At 32.5% G+C, this 23,350-nt stretch overlaps 2 protein-coding genes and 1 long non-coding RNA gene across 4 annotated transcripts; all 3 read left to right on the top strand.

Annotated features, from left to right (window-relative positions):
• The first annotated feature begins 2,780 nt into the window (after nucleotides 1-2,780).
• LOC116139073 (caskin-2-like) lies at nucleotides 2,781-7,552 on the top strand. 2 transcript variants are annotated; one of them, XM_031424746.1, is made up of 10 exons: nucleotides 2,781-2,968; nucleotides 3,162-3,272; nucleotides 3,445-3,543; nucleotides 3,627-3,737; nucleotides 3,824-4,127; nucleotides 4,682-4,780; nucleotides 5,466-5,567; nucleotides 6,235-6,333; nucleotides 6,534-6,673; nucleotides 6,883-7,552. In XM_031424746.1, exons 1-10 carry the CDS (start codon nucleotides 2,828-2,830, stop codon nucleotides 7,414-7,416), a joined length of 1,740 nt encoding a protein of 579 aa, XP_031280606.1. In that variant the 5' UTR covers nucleotides 2,781-2,827; the 3' UTR covers nucleotides 7,417-7,552. The 2 variants fall into 2 exon arrangements, with proteins under 2 accessions (XP_031280606.1, XP_031280607.1); XM_031424747.1 differs by lacking the exon at nucleotides 4,682-4,780.
• A 5,098-nt stretch (nucleotides 7,553-12,650) lies between these two features.
• LOC116139074 (ribulose bisphosphate carboxylase/oxygenase activase, chloroplastic-like) lies at nucleotides 12,651-17,533 on the top strand. The gene is made up of 9 exons (XM_031424748.1): nucleotides 12,651-12,891; nucleotides 13,093-13,203; nucleotides 13,378-13,476; nucleotides 13,634-13,732; nucleotides 13,819-13,929; nucleotides 14,014-14,289; nucleotides 16,231-16,258; nucleotides 16,464-16,603; nucleotides 16,841-17,533. Exons 1-9 carry the CDS (start codon nucleotides 12,745-12,747, stop codon nucleotides 17,372-17,374), a joined length of 1,545 nt encoding a protein of 514 aa, XP_031280608.1. The 5' UTR covers nucleotides 12,651-12,744; the 3' UTR covers nucleotides 17,375-17,533.
• LOC116139075 lies at nucleotides 14,327-14,671 on the top strand. Its single transcript, XR_004129385.1, has 3 exons — nucleotides 14,327-14,383; nucleotides 14,464-14,574; nucleotides 14,652-14,671. It is a non-coding gene; the product is annotated as an uncharacterized LOC116139075 (long non-coding RNA).
• Nucleotides 17,534-23,350: the final 5,817 nt, after the last annotated feature.

Below are 23,350 nucleotides of genomic sequence, written 5' to 3'. Positions count from 1 at the left end.
GTTCTCTTCTATTTGAAACACTTCAGATTTATTCTGGGGTTTTCCTGATGCTTTTGCCTTCTGAGGCTGCTTTTGTTTCTTGTGGTGTGTTTGCTTAATTGATTATCACAAACAGTTGATCCTACTCGGAATGAAGTTCAGAAAAATTGAGAGATTAAGAGTTCTTCTCTTAAGAGGAGAGTTAATTATACCTCAGAGTTTCTTAAACAAGACTGCAGCTTCGTTCCTGTCAGTTACTAATTTTACCCCCATCATGAGGCCTCTCCTTCTCACATCTCCAATGACTGAAACAAGATTTCATCAATGTGAGAAAAACTGCTTAATAAAATCGCCACTCTTAAGCATAAGCCAAAGCTGTGCAATTAAGAAACAAGAAAGATGATGAAATGACGAGGGTTTTTCTCTGAACATATTACGTGATTATACTAAACTCAATAGTTTAACATTTAATAAATTAAATATAATATATTAGATCGAGCTAGATCGTGATAAACTCATTAGTCTAATACATCCAACCAACTATATATATTTAATGAGAGAGAGGTGAGTGACACTTTTAATCCAGAATTTTTAGAATAGTGAAATTTACCTCCATGAAATTAAAATTTGTTACTAAAATGTGTTGAAATCATGTCAAAAGACAGAAACGCCCTTAAATATCTTTTTTTTTACCCCTATTATCATTACAATGAAACAACAATAAATTAAAAGATTAAAAGATTAATTGCCAACTTTTACCCTTCATTGGGGTATTAGATTAAAAAATTATTAGTTCATTTCTCTTTCCATATTTTATTTGTTACTAAACAAGAATTTTTCTAATCAAATTAAGATTTTTAACACAATATTGTAAACAAAAATTAATAATTACAAATTTTAAACAAACTCTTTAAGACAAAACAAAATAAGTGGTAATTTAAAAGGGTTTTATCAGTTTTAGAAGTGATAAATTTTGTATTTTTCATTTCATTTTTTGTATTTTCAGATAAATATAGTGAATGTATTTTCATTTTTGCATTTTCAAATACTATTTTTAGACAAACATACTAAACACACATTTATTTTCACCTTTTTCAATGCGTTTCAATATTTAAAAAAAAAAACGAAAACATAAAATACATAAAAAATATATATATATACCCTAAAACTTTGTTTTTTTACCAAGTGCACATTATTATAGTAATTATTTTACTTTATTTGCTCATCAGGAAGCTTCCAATTTGGGTGAGTGGGTGTGGGAGGATGCCTTGGGTCATGAACCTTTAAGAAAGTTTTGACTTATTAAATTTCACGTCCTAACTTTTTATTTTATTAATTTGTCTTTTTACCTCTAGCTTCACTTCTTATCTACTAAGAATATTGCATAGATTAAATGGTGACTTTTTTTTATATAAAATAAAATAAAAATATCTTTGTAAACCTGACGACAATATAATAGAATTAAGACAAATGGGTATCTATGATAAAAAAAAAAAAATCTTAACTTTGGTGATCCATTAGATAACGCAATAGAGTTCATTTGATTAAAAATGTAAAAGTTGTCACCGGAATGATAAATTCAAAAACTTTGAGAGTAGTCTATGACATTCTCCATATAAATATTCAAAAATTATTTTCAAACTAAAATTAGTGGAAAATTTTGTGAAAACGATTTTCAATTATTTTATTATTTTATATTCATTTTAAGGGTTATATCCTAAAACCTTTTTCGAAAATGTCTTAGTTTATTTTTACCACACATTTTCATAAGATTTTTGTATTTCTTGTTTAAAAAAATGTACATAAATTCTATATCAAATAAGTGAATAACCATAAAAAATTATGGTGCTCAAGGTCGGCTGTGGCATGCCAGCGCTCCGTTTTAGAAAGAGAAAAAGCAAAAGCAGCAAAATAAATAAATATGTATTATTGGTGAGCGTGAAGGGCAAAGTAAATGACAAAACACATTAGTTTAAGTGAATAAAGAAGGGAGATCAACATTTTCCCACCCAAGTTTGATGAAATGACACTTTTCCACCCATCAACACTTTTCTATCATTTGTTAGGTTTTGTTAGTGTTTTCAGTTAATATTTAACCGAAAAAACAAAATATCTTTAAATAATTTATTTCTTAATTAGTTTATTATAAATTAAAATTAGTTAATTCAAAGTCTTTATTCGATTATTTATTAGTCCAAGTATAAAGATATATTTTTTTCTTTATTTATTTAATTAATTAGGAATATTGATTTTTTTATGTTAATTAGTAAAAATGAAAAATATTATAAATAATAGTGATGTGATATTGATAACATTATAAATAAATATTAAGATTATTTAACTTTAAACAATTTTATAACATTATTCATAACTTTTAAAGTGAGGTTAACTATTTTTTCTTTTTTGAATTTTTAATATTTGACATTTTGGCTAATTAAAAAATAATAAAAAATTTATAAAGTAAAATATTTAAGGGTATTTTCGTCTTTTCAATAAAATATTAACGAAAAATATAACAGAACCTAACAAAGGATAAGAAAGTGTCATTTTGAAACTTAATGGGTGGAAAAGGTCATTCGCCAAACCTTGGGTGGGAACATGTCGTTCTCCCAATAAAGAAACAATATATTATTGGCGAGAGTGAGAGGAAAGAATAAATGAAAGCTAAAGAGACTCCATTGAAGATTCCATGCTGACGTTTAACATGTTATGTCATTAGTAAAGCAAAATAAATGAGCATATAGATGCTTGTAAAAAGGGAAGAAAAGAAACTTTATTTCATTAGTTCAGTGAACATTCCAAGTCTCTCTTTGATCTCCTTAATCTTCAAGAGAGAAGACAAATAGACATGGGAAATTGTCAGGGTAAACAATCATCAAGATCTAGGAAACATATAACCATTCATGACCGTGCTCAATCGGGAGATATTAATGGGTTTCAGAAGGTACTTCAAAAGGATCCATCTCTTATCAACAAAAGAAATGCAATTGTAAGATTATTTTTTTCTTTTGGTATTATTTTTTTTATTAATGAACATATATCCACTTGAAAGAATTAGATTTTGTCACTTGGTTCTTTACAGGGTTTTCGACAAATTAAAAGGGAAACAAAAATTAAGTTTCTTTGCAAAAGCTGAGTGTGTTTATCTTCCAATTTATGTATTCACTTTGGTTTGAGTGCAGATGTTGGAGACACCCCTTCATCTTTCTGCTGGTAACAACAAGACAAAAATAGTGAAATTTCTGCTTGAATGGAAAGGAGATGATAAAGTTGACTTGGAAGCGAAAAATATGGTAAGTGAAATTTATCTGTTTTATATTTTATTAATTTTCCGGAGAGAAATCTAAGCACTGTAAAGCCAAAAAATATGCTAGTAAAAATATGACTGCCTAGAAAAAAGAGAAAAAGAAAAACCAGGTTACTTGAGAAACCATGTGTTATATATTGATGTGTTGATTTTTGCAGTGTGGAGAAACTCCATTGCATTTAGCTGCCAAGAATGGGTGCAATGAAACTGCACGATTACTTCTTGCTCATGGTGCTCTTGTTGATGCTCAAACTGAGGTGTTTTTTAATTGTGAAACTTTTCCTGAAAAATGTGATAGTGATATATTTTTATTCAATTTATTTTCCATTTTCACATGCAGTATGGAGTGACACCATTAAAACTTTCGGTTTTGCACTCAGTTCGAACTAAAGACTGTTCAATTGTCAAGACATTGCTCGAGAATAATGCTGATTATAATGCTACAGATGATGTATGGATTTTAATATATATTCTAAAATAATAAATAAATATATATTTATTGCTAAATATCAGTAATTTAAGTAACTTTTATTGCAGGAGGGCATGACTGTTCTAGATCATCTTTCAAAAATCCAAGAAAGTGGAAAGTTGAGTGATGTATTTCTCTCTCATCAAGAAGAGCAACGAAAGAAAAAGGTACTTGAAGCATGCAGCAAGGAAAAAGAAAAGATGGATGCCCTTGATAAAGAGCTATCAAATATTGTGGGTCTGGATGAACTCAAGATGCAACTTAGGAAATGGGCAAAGAGCTTTCTTGTGGATGAGAGGCGCAAGGCCCTTGGACTGATAGTCGGAACTGAAAGACCTCCTCGCATACCGTTTCAAGGAAATCCTGTAACAGGTAAAAATTATTGCTGCTTAATCTTTAGACCTTTCCTTTAGGGCACCGACGCATCTAGAGTTTTTGATATGAGGGACTATTGTTTATAAAAACTTATAAAGTCCATCATTCAAATTAAAACCAGTGTTTTGAAACCTGGACCAGATCGGCCAGTCCGATCGGTCCCTTCTTCGGTCCGAGGACACCATAAATCAGGTTTCAGCCATTAGACTAGCTTGACATGCGGCTGAACCGACGAAACAATGTTGAACCACAGGTTCAACCGGCCTAGTGGCTAAATCGGGTTACCAAAATTCCTACCATCTTTGAGTTGATTCCAACATCGTTGTACTCACATGACACCACCATCGACATCACCTTCACATCCACGACAAAACCCCTACCATCTACGGCCAAGCACACCCACCGATGGTCAACCATCATCCACAACACAACCAAACCTAGGGTATTTTATTTTTTTTTCTTTCTTCTTTATTTTACACAAATCTTCAATCAAACAATTCAAACCAAACCCTTATTAACTCTACTCACTCTTAACTCACCCAAATTATCAGCCATGCCTCACCAAAGAGACAAAGACGAAGACGATATGATGGATGAGGATGATTTTGACGATGAGTTTGACGACGATTTTGACGATGAAGAAGAGGACGGTATGTGTTCTTGAATTTGAGTGCATTGAATTGGGGAAGTTATTAATTGGAAATATGTAGGGGTGTGTTTACAAGATTTTATACCTACAGGGACTAATGAATATCTCAGAGGTATGTCTACTAAATTTTACAATAATATTATAGTTATAAAGAAATCTTACAAAGATTTCTATACAAAATGAGGTGGTAAAATATGAATGAAAGAGTGAAACAAAAAGTCAAACTCATTAAATTCACTATTTCATTCATTTTTTGCCACATCATTTTGTATGGAGATCTTTGTAAAATTTCTTTGTAAATGTAGTATTAATACTAGGGTTTTAGGCTGACATCATCGATCCGACCCATTGGTTGGACCGGTTGGACCTCCCAACCGAGACTCCTTAACCAGGTCAAGTCTCGAGTCGAGTTTAAAAACATTTATTAAAAAAAAAAATATATCCATAGACTTTATAATCCATATTAAATCGGAAAGGGGGATTGGGTATATAAATTTCTAGATGATGGGTTTAAGCATAATCTAACATTTCATTTAATTTGTTTTTAGGATTAAAAATTGGATTTAGTAAAATTTTCATTTAGCATGTTTTTGGGTTTATTTATTTTAGGGGTAATTAATAATTTTATAAAGTATTGAGGTTCTAATATAACGATTTTTTTTTTTTTGGTTGGTTTTAAATCCCAGGAATGGTGCTACCCTATCCTAGGCCTCCATTGGCTTCGCCAAATATGAATTTTGGCACTGGTAAACTTCCTCACATGGCATTTCCAGGAAATCCTATAACAGGTAAAATTTTTGCTTACTTTATCTTTCCTTGAGGGCGCCGGTGCATCTAGATTTTTAGATTTGAGGGACTATTGTTTATAAAAACTCTATCATTAAAATTAAAACAAAATATCTATAGACTCTATAATCCAAATAAAATGGGCAAAGAGCATTCTTTTGAATGAGAGGCACAGGACCCTTAGACTCAAATTCAGTGGTACAACTAGGATTTTAAGTAAGAAGACAAAATTCAAAAATAATATATTTTAAATTTTTTGATAATGATCTAAATAAAATTTTTTTTGTTCAATACAATTATAATTTTTTAATACATGGTGAAGCAAATAAAGAAATGATACCAACATAAGAAAACTTATTAAAAAAAAAAATTTATTTCTTAATTAAATTAAATTAAAGAAACTAAGCAGAATAGGATTCATAACGTAATGAAGAATTTGTCCTATATCAAAGCCTTAATTTATGAAGTTTGTAAATTTTTTATTTATAATCTAAAATTTTTTTATAGTTATTTTGGATTAATATTATATTGGGCAACTAAATTTGATAGTGGACTTAAATATCTAACATTTCATTAATTTTTTACAGGCTTAATATTGGATTAGGTAAATTTTCATTTAACTTGTTTTTGGGATGAACTTGTATTGTTCCTTGTTCATTTTGAAACCAGGGAGGGCACTGCCTCACCCTGGGCTTGGACTGCCTCCGCCATTGCTGAAAGTTGGCACGAAGACTTCCTCACATGGCATTTTAGGAAATCCTGGAACAGGTAAAATTGCTGCTTACTTTAGCTTTCCTGAGTTAAATCTAACATTTTAAATGGATTTGTCCTTTCTGCTCGTTTTGAATAGAACTTGTGTATTCTCAAATTTTCTAAAAAAAGCGTATGCAAATTAATATTACTCCTAACATAATATTTTGCTTTCCAAATACCAAATTATTTATTAGTATTTTTAAGGTGGATATTAGGTAAGACAATGGTGGCTCGAACCCTTGGAAGACTACTCCATAGTGCGGGAATTTTGCGTACCCCTATTGTAAAAGAAGTTCAAAGGACAGATTTAGTTGGTGAATATATTGGTAAGACTGGACCAAAGACTAGGGAAAAGGTACACTGCTTTGCTTTTCATATCACATGTTTGATGAATTCCTGGTAATTAATATACAAATGTGGCTAAACTCTTTTATAGTCATTCGATGGATCATATATCATCTCTTTTACCTTTTATATTTCAAAATGCATAATATCTTAGAAACATATTTTATGTTGTATGGCTTATTTTAACCAAAAAAAAAAAAAAAAAAAATTCATGCACAGATCAAACAAGCCGAGGGAGGTATTCTCTTTGTGGATGAAGCTTATCGACTAATCCCTTGGGAGAGATGTGGCCGTGACTTCGGGTTAGAAGCCTTAGAAGAGATCATGTCGTGTATGGACAGTGGAAAAGTTTTAGTCATATTTGCTGGCTACAATGAACCAATGCAACGTGTAATATCTTCTAATGAAGGTTTCAGCAGAAGGGTTACTAACATTTTTAAGTTTAAAGATTTGAGCTGTGAAGAATTAGGTAATCTTCTCCATATCAAGATGAGTAATCAAGCGGAGGATAACTTGTTATATGGGTTCAAATTACATTCTTCTTGTAGTGAAAATGCCATTGCAGAGCTAATACAGAAAGAGACAACAAAAGTGCAACGTATGAAAATGAATGGAGGTTTAGTGGATATAATGCTAAATAATGGTAAGGAGAATTTGGATTTTAGGATTACTGATGATTGTGTAGAGAGTGATGAATTGCTTACCATCAAATTAGAGGATTTTGAAGCAGCTTTGAGATTTTTACCCAAATAGCATCACTCTTAGCGTTTGAGTGTAAACGTATAAGTCTTCTTGCTTTGTGCGCGTTTGAATGTTTAGTCAGCCTGTTTATCAGTTGAACTTTTAATTTGTATTCGCAATAACTATTTTAAGTATTTGGATGATAAAATTTCTACTCTTTCTTTGTCTAGTACTGTTTTACTTTAACTATCATATATATATATAAGAAATCCCTGACGTTGGAGGCATTAATGGCGTGATAAAGAAAAAATATTCTTGATGAGCAGACTCTATGTAGGTCTTCAAAAGGATATCAAATACAACTGTAGGTGAAATCTAGCAGTTGCTTGTAATTGTCAATAGCAATTTGCAGAATGTGCAAATTCAGTGTAGCAGCTTGTTGCTTCGGTAGGAAACCCTCCATAGTAAAATCAAGGCATTTTACTCCGACAGACCTTTCACATGAAATTTCGAACTTTTAAATTTTGAACTTGATACTCATTTTTTTCTTATCCAATTGAAATGTGAGGATTTGAACTTGTAACATTTGGTTTTATTATTTTGTTAAGTTGTCATTCTACCTAAAAGTTCCTAAAAGTTTAAGCTAATAGGTTCTATATGGTTTGAAACTAAGCCCCTACGGCCTGGTTTGAGGAGCTAAAAACCGCATTACTAGGTTGGGGATTTGTTAACTTTATTGCAGATTCAAGCCTCTTCCTCTATCGAAAAGAGGAGCAAGTTATCTACATTGTGGTGTATGTAGATGATATTCTTCTTACTGGAAGTAATGGTGAAACGGTAATGGATGTAGTTCACAAACTAAACAAACAGTTTGCACTCAAAACTCTTGGCTCTCTAAAATATTTTTTGGGTTTTGAGGTGCTCTGAACTGACCTAGGATTGCACATGAGTCAGGAGACATATGCAAAGGATCTCTTAGTAAAAACAAGAATGATGAACTCTAAACCTTGTTCCACTCCCATGGCAGTAGGTGTCAAACTTTCATTTGAAGATAGTGAAGCATTTGATAAGCCAGCCCTGTATAGGAGTACAATTGGAGCCCCATAGTGCTTAACACTATCAAGACCTGATATCTCCTACTCAATCAACAAACTAAGCCAGTTTTTGAAAGCTCCCACTCACCTCCATTGGCAGGCATGCAAAAGACTTCTTAGGTACATTAAAGGTAATCCAACTCATGGCATACAGTTCACTAAAGCACAAAGACTGACTCTAGAGTAACTTCTTAGGTACATTAAAGGTACTCCAACTCAAGGCATACAGTTCACTAAAGCACAAAGACTGACTCTAGAGTGCTTTACGGATGCTGATTGGGCCAGCAATATTCAGGACTGAAGGTCCACCAGTGGATGTTGTCACTTCTTAGTTCCAAATCTGGTTCAGTAGAGCCCCCGAAAACAGAAAGTGATAGTTCTTTCCTCCACTGAAGCAGAATATAGGGCCCTTGCTCAGGGTTCTACTGAAATTGCATGGTTTCAATCATTGTTCTCTGAAATTGGATTATCTCTTGCTGCCATTCCCATTATCTGGTGTGACAATCAAAGTGCAGGCTCTTTTGCCTCCAATCCTGTTTTTCTTGCAAGAAACACATTGAGCTAGATGCTCATTATGTAAGAGAACAAATTTCAGCCAATAAGTTGAAAGTTCAATATGTGCCTGGTGAACACCAAAAAGCTGACATTTTTACTAAAGCCCTCTCAGCAGCAAGGTTTGAAACATTAAGGGATCAGCTTACATTCCAGACTTCTAGAGTTATAGCTGATCAATAGGTTCTGATGAGTTTAATCTTCACTATTGGTGTTGAATTACAGTCAGTCTTGGTACTGCTGTGTTTTAATGATGAGAATTTTACAGAAACTGGTGCTGAATTATAGTCAGTTTTGGTACTTTTTTTTTTTTCATGCTGAGAGTCTTACAGAAAGTGGTACTTCAGTTGGTACTGCTGTGTTGTATTGCTGAGAAGTTTTACCTAAGAAATTTTCAGTTTTGGTGCTGAGATTTTCAGTCTTGGTACTGCTGTGTTCTATTGCTGAGAAGTTTTACAGAAGAAATTTTCAGTTTTGGTGCTGAGATTTTCTTGCATCTGAGGTATGGTCAACTGATTTGTTTTTTGATCTCTGCTGATTTGTCTTAACTGAAGTACTTGGTGCTGTTATGCTGGTGTTCTGCTCTCTTATACTCTGCCTTGACTGAAATGCCTGCTTGGTAATTGGACTGAAGTGCTTGTTTAGTACTGTTGTGCTGGTATTCTGCTCCCTCATAATCTGTCTTGACTGAGAGTAAAATGGTACTTAATCAAGTTAATGAGCAGATTTTTGCAGAGTAGATGGTTTAGTTTAAGAGGGCATGTTAAGTAAAATGAGAAGTTGTCAAAGAATTCCAAGCTTGGTTTAAGAGGGGATGTTAGTAAAGTGGTTGTTTGTGGCCGTTTATCTACTGCTATAATCACTGTTACTCTTAACTTAAAACTCTATAAAAGAGTTCATCATTGTACACTTACTCAACTTTAATAAAATACAAGTATTTTCCAGAATTTTCTTTCGGTTTTCCCTCTGTTTTTACTCAAAATATCACATAGGTTAAGACCTAATAATTATATTTGAGTTCAATACAAATCTTATCTGAACTTTGTATATGGTATTTTGTAAAGTAGCTCAATGCTTCGTGGATAATGCTTACTTTATGTTGCCTTCAGCAATTTATATCCAGGCCCTGTAATCTGTGGTTCTCTAATCTATTCAAGAATTGGACAACTAGTTAATGATATGTGTAAGATGAAGGTTACTGCAATGTTAATTTGGCTGGTGTTTGGTTTTCTGGGCTTTGAAATGATGTTGATTGCTCTTTAAAAATGTCTTTAAGCTGCCATTATTTGACTATTCTGTTTTGTTTGAAACAATATTTTATTGTCAACTTTTTCTGACGTTTTTGCCTTCTGGCTCACAAGTTCTGAGGCTGCTTTCGTCTAACAGGTTTGCACAATCAGATTATTTTTTATGTGTATATGGCTATTGCTATATCTGATTTCTGTTTAAGTCTTTAACTTTTTTTTCTTAATTTTTCTTTTTACCTCTAGCTTCACTCCTTATCTAATCAGATTGCATAGATAAAAGAACTAATTAGTTATCTCATCTTGCTTTAGTTTATCCTCAAATTAAATTTGGTAAAACCAGATTTCTACAACGAAATTTTACTGCCTTTGACACTTTGGACCCTATAAAAACCTATACTGCCCTACAAACCCCCCATATAACTCTGAACTACTCCAATTAATTTATTAGATTGATATTCATAAATACTTCTAACATAGCTCAAAGAATACAAAATTTGCTGGACAGAGATCCAGGAAATGCCTGGCATATATAAACAAATTTATTGAGAAGCATGAAAGGTAAAGTGATAGGAAGTTTTGAAACTTGATAGAATTTTAAAAGAAATTGCTATACTAGTAAAAAAAAAAAGTTATTTTTTTCTAATTAATCAATGCCTTTAATATTTTTAATATTTAAAAATGTGTTTGATAACTTTCCTCTTTTTTTTTAAATAGGTTCTTTAAGTTTGAAAACTTTATCATGGATACACCTTTGCACTAAATCTATTAGGTTGTCATTAGTGGAAGATGAGAGAAAAGGTAACTTAAGTCTTATAAGAGAGTATTAGGGTTAAATGGTAACTTCGTTTTTATTTAAGAAAAAAATGTTTTGTAAACCTAACCACAATATAACAATATAACAGAGTTAAGACAAAGAGTATTCATGATTTTTTTTTTTTTTTTTTTTAATTTTGAGGATCCATTAGATAACGCAATATAATATCAGCGATAAATTTTTTATCATTGACTTTAAAAATGTGAAAGTTGTTATCCGAATGATAAATTTAGAAACTTTGAGAGCATCTATGACATTCTCCATATGAATATTCAAAATTGTTATTAGATTAAAAATAGCGAAAATTTGTTTAAATGACTTTTAATCATTTAATTATTTTATATTTATTATAAGGATTATAACTGAAACCTTTTTCAAAAATATTTTAATTTATTTCTACCATTCATTTTTGTAGACAATAAAATTTATGGTTATGGAATGAGGTATGATCTTTTGAGATTGAGGCTGACAATCCGTTGAACCTACACATAAAGAAAACAAGTGCGAAACTTAAGTAAAACACCGATATAGTGTCTGTCGTAGGCACTTTGGGGCTCAAGTTAATAAGACTGAATGAGGTTATTTAGTGAGGGATAGGGAAAGAAAGGGTTTACCAAAGTCTAATTGGAGAATAGAGCTACAGTGAAGGTGCTAGTTCTCAAGAGTAAGAACTTTGATTATAAGTAGATGATATTGAATAATAGATCTTTAATGAGAGGCAAGACCTCTTTTTATATAATAGTCACAGGATCTTTGAATTTTAGTAGAACTCTAAGTCCATAATATAAAGTTATAGTAAATAGAAAGGTCTTGACTTTCTTACCTTTGTAGGGGTGAGAGCTCTAATTCACCTCATATACAAGATCTAAATGAGTTAAGATAAAACCCAAATAGAAAGTAGGTGTATAAGGGTTTTAGTGTGATTTTTAACCCTTAGAGGATATCATGGGTCAAAGCGCCTGGCCGTAAGTGAGCTAATGATGATACCCAAATCTGGAGAGAGGTTGAGTTTAGGCCATAAATCTGGCCCATGACATGAACTTTGACGTAGCACAACAGGAATTGAATCACGACCTTGGGCATACATAATAGATGTAACCTGTTTGGGTCTCATGAAATCCAAGATAATTTTTGGGCCATATAATTTTTATAAGACTTTTGTATTTCTTTTAAAAATATATATATATGCGTAAATTTTATATCAAATAAACCGTAAGATAAGCTAAAAAAACGACAGTGCTCATGGTCGGCTCCTTTTGCAGAACGTGGGGCTGTCAATATTATAATACCTTGGCCTACAAACGCTTCTTTTTAGAAAGAAAAAAGAAAAAAAAAAGCAGCAAAATAAATAAATATATATCATTGGTGACGGAGGAAAAAGTAAATGACAAACAGATTAGTCTAAGTCAGTAAAGAAACATATTAGATATTAGGGATACAAATATATAATTATATATTCTGGGCGAGAGTGAGAGGAAAAAGTAAATGAAAGCTAACGAGACATCATTGAAGATTCCATGCTGACGTTTAATATGTTATGTCATTAATAAAGCAAAATAACCGAGTATGGATGCTTATAAGAAGGGAAAAACAGAAACTTTGTTTCATTAATTCAGTGAACATTCCAAATCTCTCTTTGTTTTATTTTGTTCTCTTTAATCTCCTTAATCTTTAAGAGAGAAGACAAATAGACATGGAGAATGGTCAGGATCAGGATAAACAATCATCAAGATCTAAGAAACGTATAACCATTCATGACTATGTTCAGTCGGGGGATGTTGATGGGTTTCAGAAGCTACTTCAGGAGAATCCATCTCTTCTCAACGAAAGAAATGCAATTGTAAGATTTTTTTTTCTTTTAGTATTAATGCATACATATCACTTGAAAGAATTAGATTTTATCAGTTGGTTCTTTAAAGGGTTTTAGACAAATTAAGAAGGAAACAGAAATTAAGTTTCTTTGTAAATTAATTAATTTAAGTACAACCAATTTGAGTGTGTATATCTTCCATTTTATGTATTCATTTTGGTTTAACTGCAGATGTTGGAGACACCCCTTCATCTTTCTGCTGGTAACAACAAGACAGAAATACTGAAATTTCTGCTTGAATGGAAAGGAGATGATAAAATTGACTTGGAAGCGAAAACTATGGTAAGTTAAATTTATCTGTTTTATGTTTTATTAATTTTCTGGAGAGAAATCTAAGCACTATAAAGCCAAAATAGATGCTAGTAATGACTGCGTAGAAAAAAGAGAGAGAGAAAAAAAAATCCATCTTCCCTGAAAAACCATGTGTTATATATATTGATCTGTTGAGTTTTGCAGTGTGGAGAAACTCCATTGCATTTAGCAGCCAAGAATGGGTGCAATGAAGCTGCACGATTACTTGTTGCTCATGGTGCTCTTGTTGAAGCTGAAAATATTGTAAGTGAAATTTATCTGTTTCATATTTCATTAATTTTCCGGAGAGAAATCTAAGCAGTACAAAGCCAAAAAAATATGCTTGTAAAAATATAACTGCTTTGGAAAAAAGAGAAGGAAAAAAAACATGTGTTATGTATTGATCTGTTGAGTTTTGCAGTGTGGAGAAACTCCATTGCATTTAGCGGCCAAGCATGGGTGCAGTGAAGCTGCACGATTACTTCTTGGTCATGGTGCTCTTGCTGAAGCTGAAACTGAGGTGTTTTTTTAATTCTGAACAACTTTTCCTGAATAATGTGATAGTGATATACTTTTATTCAATTTATTTCCCTTTTTTACATGCAGTATGGAGCGACACCGCTAAAACTTTCGGTTTTGCACTCAATTCGAACTGAAGACTGTTCAATTGTCAAGACATTGCTCGAGAATAATGCTGATTATAATGCGAAAGATGATGTATGGATTTTAATATATATTATAAAATAAAAAATAGATATATTTGTTGCTAACTATCAGTAATTTAAGTAACTTTGAATTCAGGAGGGCATGACTGTTCTAGATCATCTTTCAAAAATCCAAGAAAGTGGAAAGTTGCATGATGTATTTCTCTCTCATCAAGAAGAGCAACGAAAGAAAAAGGTACTTGAAGCATGCAGCAAGGAAAAAGAAACGATGGATGCCCTTGATAAAGAGCTATCAAATATTGTGGGTCTGGATGAACTCAAGACGCAACTTCGGAAATGGGCAAAGAGCTTTCTTGTGGATGAGAGGCGCAAGGCCCTTGGACTGATAGTTGGCACTGAAAGACCTCCTCACATCCCATTTCAAGGATATCCTGGNAGAATGGGTGCAATGAAGCTGCACGATTACTTCTTGCTCATGGTGCTTCTGAGGATGATTTAACTGAGGTGTTTTTTAATTGTACCACTTTCCCTGAAAATGTGATAGTGATATATTTTCATTCAATTTATTTCCCATTTTTACATGCAGTATGGAGCGACACCACTAAAGCTTGCGGTTTTGCACGCAGTTCGAACTGAAGACTGTTCAATTGTCAAGACATTGCTCGAGAATAATGCTGATTATAATGTTAAAGATGATGTATGGATTTTAATTTATATTCTAAAATAATATATAAATATATATTTATTGCTAAATATGAGTAACTTTGAATGCAGAAGGGCATGACCGTTCTAGATCATCTTTCAAAAATCCCAGAAAGTGGGAAGCTGCGTGATGTATTTCTCTCTCATCAAGAAGAGCAACAAAAGAAAAAGGTACTTGAAGCATGCAGCAAGGAAAAAGAAAAGATGGATGCCCTTGATAAAGAGCTATCAAATATTGTGGGTCTGGATGAACTCAAGATGCAACTTCGGAAATGGGCAAAGAGCTTTCTTGTGGATGAGAGGCGCAAGGCCCTTGGACTGAAAGTTGGCACTCAAAGACCTCCTCACATACTGTCACAAAGGAAATCCTGGAACAGGTAAAAAATATTGCTGCTTAATTTATAGATCTTTCCTTGAGGGTACTGGTGCATCTAGAGTTTTAGATTTGAGCACCTATTTTTTTTTTTTTTTAAATCCCAGGAAGGGTGCTACCCCACCCTAGGCCTCCATTGGCTTTGCCAACGATGAATGTTGGCACTGGGAAACTTCCTCACATGGCATCTCCAGGAAATCCTGGAACAGGTAAAAATTATTGCTGCAAAGGGCATTCTTTTGGATTGGGTAGTTAATAATTTTATATAGTATCGAGGGATTGGGAGTAATAATTTATAGTGATTTTATTTTATTTTATTTATTTTTGGCCTTAAACCCCAGGAAGGATGCTACCCCACCCTAGGCCTCCATTGACTTCACCAATGATGAATGCAAGCACTGGAAAAGTTCCTAACATGGAAGTTCCAGGAAATCCGGGGACAGGTAAAATTATTGCTTACTTTATCTTTCCTTGAGGGAACCGGTGCATCTAGACTTTTAAATTTGAGGGACTATTGTTTATAAAAACTATTAGACTCTTATCTTCCAAATTACAACAAAATATCATTAGACTCTATAATCCAAATAAAATAGGCAAAGGGCTTTCTTTTGAATGAGAGGCACAGGGCCCATAGACTGAAATTCAGTTGTAGAACTAGGATTTTGAGTGAGAGGGACAAAATTCAAAAAATAATATATTTTAAATTTTTTCATAATGATAAACTAAAATTCTTTTTGTTCAATACAATTATAATTTTTCTAATATATGGCGAAACAAATAAAAGAAATGATACTAACATAAGGAAACTTATAAAAACAAAATCATTATTTTCTCAAGGTAAATTAAATTAAAGAAACTGAATTGAATAGGATTCATAAATGAATGAAGAATTTGTTTTATATCAAAGCCTTAATTTATGAAGTTTGTATAAAATTTGTTTTACTTATTTATAATATAAAATTTTATTTAGTTTTTTTTTTTGGATTAATTATTATATTGGGCAACTAAATTTGTATATGGTGGACTTAAATGCAATCTAACATTTCATTTAATTTTTTTTTATAGGCTTAAATATTGGATTAGGTAAATTTTCATTTAACTTGTTTTTGGGATTAACTATTTTGAGGGTAATTAGTAATTTTATAAAGTATTAAGGGCCTAAGGTAATAGTTTGTATTTTTCCTTGTTCTTTTTTAAATACCAGGGAGGGCAGTGGCTCACCCTGGGCTTGCACTGCCTCCGCCATTGCTGAAAGTTGGCACCAGAAGACTTCCTCACATGATATTTCTAGGAAATCCTGGAACAGGTAAAATTGATGCTCACTTCAGCTTTCCTCGAGTTAAGTCTAACATTCTTTAAATGGATTTGTCCTTTTTGTTTGTTTTAAATAGAACTTGTGTACTTTCTCAATTATTTTCTACAAAAAAGTGTATGCAAATTAATATTACTCCTAACATAATATTTTGTTTTCTTAAATATCAATTTATTTATTTGTTTATTTTTAATATTAGGTAAGACAATGGTGGCTCGAATCCTTGGAAGACTTCTCCATAGCGTGGGAATTTTGCATACCTCTAATGTAAAAGAAGTTCAAAGGGCAGATTTAGTTGGTGAACATATTGGTCACACTGGACCAAAGACCAGGGAAAAGGTACATCACTTTGTTTTTCATGTCATGTGTTTGACTAATTCATGTTAAATGTACAAACTAAATATACAAATTCTTATATAAAAACTTATGTGACGCAATTCTTCAAACTGATGTGACACAATTCTTTTATAGTCATTTAATGGATCCTGTATCCACTCTTTTACCTTTTATATTTCAAAATGCATAATATCTTAGAAACAAATTTTATTTTAACCAGAAAAATAATTTCATAAACAGATCAAAGAAGCTGAGGGAGGTATTCTTTTTGTGGATGAAGCATATCGACTAATCCCGGGGCAGAGATGTGATCGTGACTTTGGGTTAGAGGCCTTAGAAGAGATCATGTCTTGTATGGAAAGTGGAAAAGTTTTAGTCATATTTGCTGGCTACAATGAACCAATGCAACGTGTAATATCTTCTAATGAAGGTTTTAGCAGAAGGGCTACCAACATTTTTAAGTTTAAAGATTTGAGCTGTGAAGAATTAGCTAATCTTCTCCATATCAAGATGAGTAATCAAGCAGAGGATGACTTGTTATATGGGTTCAAATTACATTCTTCTTGTAGTGAAAATGCCATTGCAGAGCTAATACAGAAAGAGACAACAGAAGTGCAGCGTAGGAAAATGAATGGAGGTCTAGTGGATATAATGCTAAATAATGCTAAGGGGAATTTGGATTTTAGGATAACTGATGATTGTGTAGAGAGTGATGAATTGTTTACGATCAAATTAGAGGATTTTGAAGCAGCTTTGAGATTGTTACCCAAATAGCATCACTATTAGCGTTTGAATGTGATGTATAAGTTTTTTGGGTTTATGCGTTGAACTTTTAATTTTTATTTGCAGTAACAATTTTATGTATTAGGGATGATAAAAATCTCAACTCTTTTTTGGTCTAGTACTATTTTACTTTTTCTTTGGCTATTTTAACTTTTTTTTTTTTTTTTCTTAATATATAAGAAATCCTTGATGTTGGAGGCATTAACGGTTATGGCATGAATATGGAAAAAAATATTTTTGACGAGCAGACTCTATGCAGGCCTTCAAGTTCTTCAAGTGAGAAGAGATCCTTATTTTGTAAGTAACCATGGAAGTTAATAAAGATTTAGTCATTGTGATTGGTAGAAGAATGAATGCCCTATGATATGAAAAGAACATAAATTTGTTTACAAATTGAGCCAATAGCTCTTGTTAAATGATTGTGTGTAGAAAATAATAATAATAATAAAAAAAAAGTTAATCTATTTTTTAAACCCCTTTGAATATAAAATTAGAAATTAAAACTCAATTTGAATTTTTAATAATGAAACTCAATATGTATTAAAATAAAAAAGCGTGGTATTATTGGAGCCCTCCAAAACTCTTTTAAATAATTGAATCTTAATTAAGTTTATTCTTATATGCATTTTTATATTTAAAAAAATTAAAACTAAAATTTAAATTTAAAAAGAGTTTAAATAGGAGTTTAAAAAACACGGTTTAACGGAAAATTAAAGTTGGTAAATCAAATAATGAGAGCTCATTGGCCCATTAGTTATTGAAGTTGCCATCAGATAGTGAGAGCCCATTGGCCCATTAGCTTAAACCCGTTTAAGACCATCACTGGAGAGAAAGAATGAAAGATAAAAGAGAGGGGGATGAAAGGCATTAGCATCTTCCAGGAAAAAAACAAGAGCAGAAGAGTAGAAAATTTAATGCAAATAGTAAGTGACAGTGAAACGTAAAATTCGATTTTAGGGTTCATGGCACATTAATTACACAGGGTTCGTTTCTAAAGTCAAGTAAAAAAGTGAATCAATTATCAGAATAATAATGTTTTATTTGACATTGCACAACCCAGAGCATCAACAAGAATATATCTGCATTTCCATAACAAAACAATGTGATTAAAAACATTATCAGGAAGTCAATCACTCAATTATCTTATGTTTTAGTTTAGCCCTTGATTGTCTTGTTAAAACATGGGCTCAAACCATAGGCCTAATTCATCCAGCTAATCTCTCACTAGTGAACGAGAGAGCTAGTTGGCATACACTTTCCCATTACTTTCCTGTGAAGAGAACATGATAAAAGCAAGATAATTTCAAAGATAATCATCTTAATCAACCAAAAATTAGGGTAGGTGTGGTTAACCGTTTAGACAAGTCCAATTCTAAAAGCAACCAAAATATTCTTGTATGGACGAATGGGGTTTTTAATGGATTAGATTACTAGAGCTTAAATATTCGATTTAAGTTAACATACAGGTCATGTTTAAGGGCACCATTTATTTATTTATATTACGCAAATTATGTTAATCTATTAGATTAAAATATTTTGGATGGTGAAATTTAATACAGTTTTTACAATTAGCACATTTTAGAAAAAAAAAACATTAATCTAAGGCTTAAAAATTGTATCATAACTTTTTTAGAAAATGTATATCTACTATAAAAATTCCCGTGTCTCTTAGTAGACAGAGACAATGAAAAGCGTTGGAAATGGGGGTGAAGACACCGTTGATTCGCACCAAATGTAGGGTTTATCACACTAGTCAGAAAGAGCCTGAGGACTTGGTATGTAAATCTCATTTTCCCTAATTTCATTGTCGGTTAATTTTGAATCCCTAATTTCATCAATTTCTGAAACCCACTTCCACTTAGTTAATTCACTTCTTGTGAAAACCCAGTTTCGAATTTTTTGTTTGCATGTTTCAGAATGAAAGTGTTGAGCCCCATCTGAGTTTGGTAACAGAGCAAATAGTGGGCAATGTAGAAGGATATATTATGAATTTCTCGAAATTGTAATGTGAACCCTTGATGAGGAGTCTCTTGTGTGTGAATTGATGAATCAGTGTAACACAATCACACCAAATGTGAATGGTTTATGAGTTCCTAGTTGCGGATGCAATTATATGTCTAGTCGAAAAAAGCAAAAAAAAAAGAAAAGAAAGAGGCAATGCATCTTCTAGGAAAAGAGATAAAGTTGAAATGCTTAGAGATTGATGCAAATACTCAATTATATGATGATGTCTTGGTTTAGCTCCCTATGTTTTTGCCCATGTGAACTGTCTGTCACTTGTGGAAAGTTAATGGCTTCTTTGTCTTCTTCCACTACTGCTAAAGTATCGTCTTTTTCTTAGTTTCAGAGTTGAGGACCCCATGACAATTTTACTAGCCATCGTTATGAAGCCTTATGTCAGAAAATGATTGAGACTTTCATTAATGAAGATTAACTTATTAGAAGAGATCGAATTTCTCCATCTCTTTTGCCTGCAGTCCCTGCCGACAGTACTTTACACCGGAAAAGAATTTTTTTTTTTCCTATAGTGTAAATTACCGTCAGAATGGAGATTTGGATTTAAGAAAATGGAGGACTACATCAGAAATTTCAATTTGTTGGGGGGCAATCTAGAAAAGTGTATGTTAGGAATTTCCATAATGGTTAATTTTCTTGAACAGACTTGGGGAGGTCACTGTTTTAATTTGAAAACTTTTGGGTGTAAGGAGAGGCTAAACTATTTGATCTTTTTTATTACCTAAGATATTGAATCAATGATTGGATATAATAATTTTTCTTATTTCATACGGAGCTCTCCTGTGTCTCTTAATATTCTTGATTAGTGAGAAAGACCAGACAAAAGACTTGGTATATAAAACCCATTCACTATTCTTGATTTCAAGCAGTAAAACTGTTAATTTTAATGCCTATATCACTGAAAATTCTACCCATATTTCGAAACCAGTAAGTTCCTTGCATGTTTTATTTAATTTCATAATACTCAATGGAGTTGTTACAGTCCGATGGCTGCCATTTTGTAATTTCTCTTAGATTTTCTTCCAGCTATTGGATTACGTTTCCGGAATACAATTTAATTATATATGTGGCATGAAGGCTACCGCTTTTTAATGTTTAATTTGGTGATGTTTGGTTTTTTGGGTAGTTAAATGATGTTGGTTGTTCTGTACTACTGTTGTAACCTGCCACTATATGGTTGTTCTGTTCTGTTATTTTCCAAGTAAAGTTTGTTAGAGTAGGTTTTATTTAGGGTCTGATTGATATAGGTTTTTAGGGATGAATGTGAATAGATGTCATACGAAAATTAAGGTCAGTTATAATAGGTGGAGCCCAACATTGAAGGACAACGTTTTAATAAGTTGTCTAATTTAATGTTGACATTAGCGGATTGACATCAACAATGAGGAAGATTATAAGATGATGACAATTTATGATTGACATGAGGAACAATTGGAGCAAAAGGAAAGTGAGAGAGAGCTTGGTACAAAAATGAACATCTCTTCTACAACCGGTTTGACTAGCCAAGATGGAACAGTCTCCGAAAGAGGGGAATAATCTAATTATTAGTCACAGGCAGCTCGTAGATAAGGTCATCCTCTATGTAAAAGAAAGCAATCGAAGATTGAAGAAATTGTACGTAGGTTAAAAAGAAAAATTACAAAAACAAAGATGGTATGAGTTATACATTATTTGAGTATTTTTTTTGAAACATTACTTACTTATTTGAAGTTTAGAATAATACGACTTGATTATAATGTTTTATGATACTTTTTAGGAAAAGGATCATCGGTATGGCGACAAAAGGAACAGTTTCTTTCATGTACTTTCGTGGCCGATGCGGAAACTCAAGTGTTGTCGAATATTGTTTTACTACCCAGGTATGTGTTATTTATTTTGTATAATTGTAATTGCCTTAGTTTTCTTACGTGTGCTAAATTGTGGTTGTTAAATATGACAGATGTCCATTGGTCCGGTTCGAATATCGCAGGACAAAGTAATTTTCATACTAGACAGAGTTTGTAAATGATAACATGTCTCATTGGAAGTGTTTGATGTTGTTGCCAGGTTGAGCTATAGAATTGTATTTGGTAGAAATTTTTTATGTTTTGGTTAATTCTACTGAATGCAGTTGAGTTGTATGCTTATTCGTGTTTTATTTTAGTATTTTCGTCATTGGTTGTGTAGGATAGTGAATTCATGTATGAACATTAATGTAACTTATTATGAATGTTTTCAGTATAATTATCGTCACATTGCAACTCTGGTTGTACATGGAATTTGGATGTATTACATATACATATGATCATAGAGTAGTTCACATATGTATAAACAAAAATATATCTATTTTTAAACAAAAGACAATTTTTATTAAGAACATCCGCTGAAATCAATCACTATAACAAAAGGCAAAAATAATCTTCGTACATAAAGCTAACTATTTGAAGTACACATAATTATAATTAACATCATAGTGTGTCCCCAGAATCATGGTGCAGGGGGTGGAGTTTGACTGGAGGAGGAGGAGGCTGTTGAGAGTTCTCTCATCATCTGAAATCTCTGCATGCGTTCCCTAATGATGTCAATTGTTTCTTCTATTCTTGATGCAGATGTTTAAAATCACTTTGCAATTGATCATGTTGTTCTTGCATTTGCCTCTCAATACGTGAAAAACGCTCCTCTTGAAACTTTTCCATCCACTCAAATCCGCTTTCTATTTCCTCTAAAGTATGAGAAGGCATATCTTCTACATTCTCAATGATTCAGGTTCAGTACTCTGTTCTTCTTCTTTTGCGCACATACACTTATCCTTCTAACCCCCTTCTGAAACACTGACACCTTCCTGAACCGTTGCATCTCCCTCCATTTCATCCCTAATCAGAATCCATTGTCCTGCCTATTCTTTTTAATCAAACCCATTTTATTCAATGTCCACATCCCCCAACACATTATTTGTAGAAAACTTAATCTTATTTGTTGCATCATCAGAGGTGATCTCAATATTCAACTTCTCACATATTAACGTAACAACATCCCCAATATATTTCTCATTTGTCTGCTTGAATCTCTCACCAACTTCTTAATCAATAACTTCGCTGAATTAACTTGCCTCCTTGCTACTGTTGCTTCCATGAACATTAATCATTACCGTCACATTTCCTTGTCTCTTTCCTACCATTAAATGTGAAAGTCAGGTATCTATGAATACTCTCATAGCAGGATTCCTTAACTTTGTAGATTTACACCTATGTGGATGGTAAATCCCTATCCCGGAAACATCAATCCAAGCTTGTTTGGAATCCCAGGTTCTAGATACGTTTTCCAAACCTTTAAAATCAAATCCCATCCAGGTTGCTAAATCTTTGGTCTGACTACAAGTTCTAATTATTTAATTTAAAAAACAGTGTATACGCCGAAAACTCATCACTATCTGTCTCCACAACTTCCAAACTACCAAAAAACTCATATATCAAATGCTTATATCCATCATATCTCATACTGACCAAACTGTCCATTTCAAATATTAATCCAGTTGATTTCATCACCTAAACATAACTTGTTAGAAATCCTAAATCCAAACTCTTCCAGGCAAATATCTCTTTTCGACACGTCCTCGCATTGTTTTTTATGTCGCAAGTCTCAAATTGAATTGCAGATGACGACGTGCCTTCATGAGGAATTGTTGTATTTTTTTCCCTCACCATTTTCGCTTTCTTCTAAAACCTGTATACATAAAAAGTCGTCATCATAATCTGCCAAACCTAAACCATACAAATATCGGCTTGTTCGGAACTTTTCATAAACATATAAAGTCTCATTCGTTTTTCAAACAATCAAAGACACATTTATGTTCTTCTCTAAGCCTTTTTAAATTATAACACAATTCATCAAACTTTATCGAAAATACTAATTTGAACTGAAAAACACCATGGATGTAAGTAGGGGAGCCAACCGCCCAACAGATCTTTGAAA

Source organism: Pistacia vera, unplaced genomic scaffold, assembly GCF_008641045.1.
Source record: "Pistacia vera cultivar Batoury unplaced genomic scaffold, PisVer_v2 Contig347, whole genome shotgun sequence".
Lineage (NCBI taxonomy): Eukaryota > Viridiplantae > Streptophyta > Magnoliopsida > Sapindales > Anacardiaceae > Pistacia > Pistacia vera.
This window is presented reverse-complemented; position numbering and strand designations above follow the sequence as displayed.

Excerpts from the sequence above, each read along its gene's own strand:
- LOC116139073 (XM_031424746.1), top strand. The coding sequence starts at position 2,828 with ATGGGAAATTGTCAGGGTAAACAATCATCAAGATCTAGGAAACATATA. Across the intron at positions 4,781-5,465 it reads TGACGATGAAGAAGAGGACG|GAATGGTGCTACCCTATCCT; the intron begins GTATGTGTTCTT and ends TTTAAATCCCAG. Across the intron at positions 6,334-6,533 it reads TTTAGGAAATCCTGGAACAG|GTAAGACAATGGTGGCTCGA; the intron begins GTAAAATTGCTG and ends GGTGGATATTAG.
- LOC116139074 (XM_031424748.1), top strand. The coding sequence starts at position 12,745 with ATGGAGAATGGTCAGGATCAGGATAAACAATCATCAAGATCTAAGAAA. Across the intron at positions 12,892-13,092 it reads TCAACGAAAGAAATGCAATT|ATGTTGGAGACACCCCTTCA; the intron begins GTAAGATTTTTT and ends GTTTAACTGCAG. Across the intron at positions 13,733-13,818 it reads TTGCTGAAGCTGAAACTGAG|TATGGAGCGACACCGCTAAA; the intron begins GTGTTTTTTTAA and ends TTTTACATGCAG.